Raw genomic sequence first — 5,463 nt, forward strand, 5'->3', positions numbered from 1 at the left:
TACCCAATCTAGTCACCTGTTGATGCAAGCTCGATGTGTTTCCAGTTTTTGTGAATGAAGATGAGGTGAAGTTCATGTATTCATGTTGTGTGAACATATGTTTTTGTTCTTTTTGGGTAAATACCTAGGTCTGGAACTGGCTAGGTTATAGGGTAGGCGAGTCTTCAGCTTTATAGGACTCTCATTTCACTTTTTTGCCAAACTCATTCTGGAAGTAAGGGAAAAGACTAGGGGTAATGGCCGTGGCCATGAGAATGCTGGGTGGTCCTGTCTGTGGAATCACGCTGAGTGCAGTCTTTTCTATGTCTCTCCATCCTGCTGGGTTGTCTGCAGAGGACCATTTTTAACACCGGGCTCCTTTCACTTGGGATATTATGAGCTGTGAACACAAAAGCCTTAGTGTCCCTGTGGCTCTGCCAGGCTCTCTCTGATCTCTGCATTCCTTCCCTGGGGAGACTGACTTTCTCCACTTGCTTCAATTCCATTTCTCATCTACAAGTGCTACCCCTCCGACCTGGCTCTCACCTCCAGCTTCTCTCTGGCACTGGGTTTCATGTTCTTCCTACTGATGATAGTGATGACAACGATGAGTATGATACAGCAAATGGGCTCTCAGATAAGCATTTGCGGATTTGCCTTCTTTGACAAATTTATGACAGAATTGGTTTTCCTAGAGCTCTTAATTGATTGTGAGTTTGTTCTCCTTGCAGTTCCTCTTCCTTGACAGATATAGGGTCAAGGAAAGGAATCCCAAACAAAAGCAAATGGTGGGAAAGCTTGCTGATGCCGACTCCTCTTCCTCCCTGTGCTGCCCCTGCCCCCTCCCCATTACTTCTGCTGATTCCCCATTTTTGTTTGTCTTTGTGTAAATAAAGGCTGGTGGCCACTGGTCTCCACCCCAGCACTAACTTTTACTCCCTCCCCTTTGCGGACACTCGCCCACCTCCCCTTTTCTTTGTTGAACATTGTACAAATAGCCCTGTAACCTGCCAAAGAGCGGGACGGTGGGCTTTCGGACATGAGTCTGCTGCCCTCCTCATTTGTCGACAAATAAAACCGCTTTCCTTTTCCTCAAACTCTGTTTCCTTTTATTGGCTGAAGGAAACTGAGACCGGCATTCGGTAACAACTTGGTCTTGTCCGTGAGACCCCTCTTGGCTTCATCCCCACAAAGGCCCTTTAGCACAGTGCAGGCTGTACATTCATCAAGCTGCCCTTGATCCTGCCACTATGCCTCAAACAAGCAGCTCGACCAGCAAGTCACAGCACAGCCCTTCAGTCTGGCCACAGACTTGTGCTTGAGGGCCTGGGGCTTATCTTTCATTCTGAGGACTCAGGGACATTCTGAGGAAGGCAAGTATCAGAGCTGTCCAGTGTTATGTGTTATTTTTATCAGCAAGAGCACTCTCTTGCTAGCAGTGGCCAAGTCCTTGGTGAATTTGCAGGTTTCTTTCTCTTCCAAGCCCATGAAGTATTGTTCTTGAGAAGCAGCAGCCTCTGATAGCAGTGCTAGATTTCCAGTGAGGAGGGGGAGCCTCTCTCGATAGCACCTTTCAGCTTAGCCTCATTGTATGCTAATGCCAGCAGATCTAAGCAAGGTGTCCAGGGGGAAATGGCCGCCAGTGAGGGATCAAAGGCAACTTCTCAAAAGGCCCCTTACATGGGAGGGGTCGATGGGGGTTGGGACCTCTGCTGTGTTAGGTAGACGAGACCTGGAAGAAGGAGGGAGAAGACATATATTCAACTTTGCTCTGACTTTGACTTCAGAAGCTAGGAAAGTTTGTAATATAGTCTGGGAACTCTGGTAGCGTGACTCAAACTCAAATACCTCCATATATATTTCTGGTTATCCTTGTTTCTTGAGAGTTTGCTGTAAAGAACATCTCTATTTATTGAATTGTTGTGCCAGGTTTCGAGTTCCCCAAAGACCACCAAGGAGCTGATTCCGATGCAAAGCACACGAGGGTCTTTATTGCAAGCTCGAGCCTGGGCTGCCAACATGCACCAATGCAGCAGCCAAAGTTGAGAGCCCTGAGCTCAGGGAAGGTGGGGTTTTTATTACAGAAGAGGGGAGGTTTTGTTCAGCGGTACATTGATTGGTGGACATTGAGCAAAGTTATCTTGTCTTAACCCAATTGATCTATGCACATAAGATGTGACCTTCACTACTCGGCTCGCATACCTTACGACATCTGGCGTTTCTCTCATATGTACTAGTTACTCAGTGTCTTGAAGGTCATGAACCTGTTGGAACTTGTGGATCAGCTGAGCCCCATCTGTCTGAATGGTGAGTGCAGTGGGGACGGGGGTGTCAGGGCTCACTGAACGCCCTCTCCCTCCCGATGCCTCCTTTATGCCCTTTGCCACTCTTGTCCTCTGTCCTTGCCTGGAAGCCCCAGTGACCCAGGGCGCTAGGGGTCTGTAGCTGAAATGCACAACTGTTTGGACACTGAGCTGAGGAGGGGGGATTTTTTAAATAGAAAGATGTCATCAGGTAGCTTATGGCCATCATGCCCTACCTCCCATCTCTAGTGATCATACCAGAGAAGGGGAGAATATATATGAAGAGGTTTAGCGGTTGGGAGGGTGTTGTGAGGGGGTTCTGTGAACCAGAAATAATGGCGTCGAGATGTGGGGGTCAGACTTCCCCTGATGCCCTGTAGCAGGTAGCCCAGGCTGCTTCTCTCTGAGGACAGCCTGGACCCAGCCCTGTCACGGACCTGAAGGACTAATGCTTCCCCAGACAGTTGGTGGGCATGGAGACTGGTTGCCTCCTAGCCCTTCTTGTGGGGGGCCAGGCTAAGAAGGGATCTGTTGGCCCCTGTGCCTGCTCCATAGGCTCTGCTCATTCCCCAAAGGTCCTCTGAAGCAGAGGTGGGAAGGCTCCTGCTCAGAAACTGGTTTATTTTTAGTAACTGGCCCCTCCTTTTCCTGGAACAGGTTGCTATTATTTCATTGTGCACCAGTTTCTCTTTTCTTCCTCCTTCATTGGTCCTCACCATTTCAGACAGGGACATTTCACATGAACATTCAGACACACACACACCCCCCCTCCACAGAGACTTCTGCGCATTCACATATTCTTACAGACACATACACGCAGACACACACTGAAACACCTTCTCTACACAAAATACTTGAGCTCCCATAAACATACAAACTTTCACTCACACCCCAGAGACACCAACACACCCTTGCACACTTACCCACATGTGCCATGCGCACCCCACATGCTTACCTGTGCGTCAACACCCGCACACCCCGAGGGGTGCTGCAGTCGCTCCCTAGGAAGCTAAAAGTAGAATCTTCAGGGAGATACAAGTTAGAGGGCACAGAAGATGAGAGAAAAGAGCAGAGGCCAGAGTTTGAAGGACCTTACTTTGTCTATTGTTTTTCCTGTCTTATGACCCGACACCCCACTTGTCTGGTTCAGATTACAGAGAAATACACCGAGAGCATGTGTGCTGCCTCCAGGAGCAACCTGAGGGGACAGCCAAGAGTCGCTACAACCAGCTGATCCTGGTGGCCACGGCCAGCTCAGGGAGCCCAGAACCACCTTCAGGCCCCCTCCTGGAGCAGGACCAGCCCTTTGTCACAGTGGATGGAGGCTGTTTGACCTAGGAGAAAAGCCCTTGCAAACCTTGCCCCTAGTGGTGCTAGAAGGGAATGCTGGCACTGGGAAGACAACACTGGTCAGAAAACTAATGCTGGACTGGGCCAGCCGCAAGCTGTACCCGGGCCAGTTCGATATGTCTTCTATGTGAGCTGCAGAGAAGTAACCCTGCTCCCAGGGGCCAGACTGGACCAGCTTCTCTCCTGGTGTTGTGGGGATAACTAAGCACCTGTCACAGAGATTCAGAGGCAGCCAGAAAGTTTCCTGTTTATCCTGGATGGCTTTGATGCGCTGCAGAGGCCCTTTGCAGAGGGGGTGCAGAGGCCAAGGCAGAGCCCCATGGAGTTGGTGCTGCACTGTCTAATAAAGAGAGCACCACTTGACCCCTGGCTTTGAAGACTCTGGAATCCTTGCTGGAAAAACCGTGCCATGTCCATGTCCTAGGCTTCTCTGAGATGAGAGAAGGAGGTATTTCAGTTCCTATTTTACAGATGAGGAGCAAGCCAGAAGTGCCTTTCACATTGTAAAAGGAAGTGCTGTTCTCTACAAAGCTTGTCAGGTTCCAGCCATTTGCTGGGTGGTCTGCTCCTGGCTGAAGAGGCAGATGTAGAGAAGCCAGGAGGTCTCAGAGACACCCAGTAACGACACTGACATCTTCATGGCTATGTCTCCACTTTCTTGCCACCCAGTGCTGATGGGGAGTGCTTTGAGCTTACCCGGGACAGGGTCCTGAGGGGTTTGTGCTCCTTGGCAGCTGAAGGAATCCAGTTCCAGATGTTCCTGTTTGAAGAAGCTGGCCTCAGGAAGCATAGTTTAGATGGATCCAGACTTTCCTCTTTGCTGAACAGCAGTGATTACCAACAGGGACTTGACATCAAGAAGATGTATAGTTTCTGCCACATTATTTTCCAAGAATTTTTCCATGCCATTTCCTACCTGGTGAAAGAGGACCAGAGCAAGCTAGGTGGAGATTCCTGCAGAGAAGTAAATAGGCTGCTGTATGATAAGAAGCGTCAGGAAATGAGGAGATGACCCTTAGTTTGCAGTTCTTATGGGATATATAAAAAAAAGAGAGCTCCTCCACTTGCAACTTAAATTCTGCTTTAAAATTTCCCCCTCAATAAAGCAAGATCTGAAGCATTTTAAAGAAAAAATGGAATCTATAAAGCATAACAGGACCTGGGATTTGGAATTTTCCCTGCATGACACTAAATTTAAAAATTTGGCAAAGGGAGTTCGATACACTTAGGGTAGGACATTCAAATGAAAAGAAATCCCATGGCCGGAACTCACTTTTTGTAAAACCAGCTTGGATGATGGACAGAAAAAGGAAGGAAAATGTTCCCTTGTAGAAAAAGGTAATGTAGTAGGGACACAAAAGAAAATTTCTTTTTTTTTTCCCCTAAGATTTATTTATTTATTCATACAGAACTGGGGTACAGGCCAGAGATACAGAGGGTGAGAGGATTCACCATAGACAGAGTGGGGAGCAGAACAGGCAGATCGACGAAGTACACTGCTGAAGGGAGCAGTGGGCGGGTCAGGAGAGGTCTGCTGCGCCATGTGGATCTCCTCCAGGGCAGGCAGGGATCGAACTCATGCCAAAGTGACTCAAGTTCTTAGTGCTGTGCTTTAACTCGCTGTGCCACGAGGGAGGGCCCAAAAGAAGATTTCTAATGGAAAAAGACAGGGCAGAGAAACTAGAGACAAGGAGGTTAGGAGTAGTAGAATAGAGAGCAGAGAAATCGGTGTAGCTGAGCTGCAGGGCCAGAAGAAAGATGTCGGGGCGGTACAGGAGGATGAAGATTTGATAAAGAATGAAAAAGAATGGAAAGAGATTAGACTCATGGA

At 48.5% G+C, this 5,463-nt stretch overlaps 1 protein-coding gene across 1 annotated transcript; it reads left to right on the top strand.

Moving 5' to 3' along the window:
- Positions 1–236: 236 nt before the first annotated feature.
- On the top strand, positions 237–4,964 carry NLRP10 (NLR family, pyrin domain containing 10). Its single transcript, XM_004695978.1, is given in 11 exon segments — positions 237–269; positions 2,217–2,286; positions 3,433–3,605; positions 3,608–3,743; positions 3,746–3,982; positions 3,985–4,065; positions 4,068–4,271; positions 4,274–4,624; positions 4,627–4,692; positions 4,695–4,851; positions 4,853–4,964. Coding segments are annotated over 11 exon segments (1,620 nt in total).
- The last annotated feature ends 499 nt before the right edge of the window (positions 4,965–5,463 follow it).

Source organism: Condylura cristata, unplaced genomic scaffold (genome assembly GCF_000260355.1).
Source record: "Condylura cristata isolate star-nosed mole 26May11 unplaced genomic scaffold, ConCri1.0 scaffold00015, whole genome shotgun sequence".
NCBI classification, from domain to species: domain Eukaryota; kingdom Metazoa; phylum Chordata; class Mammalia; order Eulipotyphla; family Talpidae; genus Condylura; species Condylura cristata.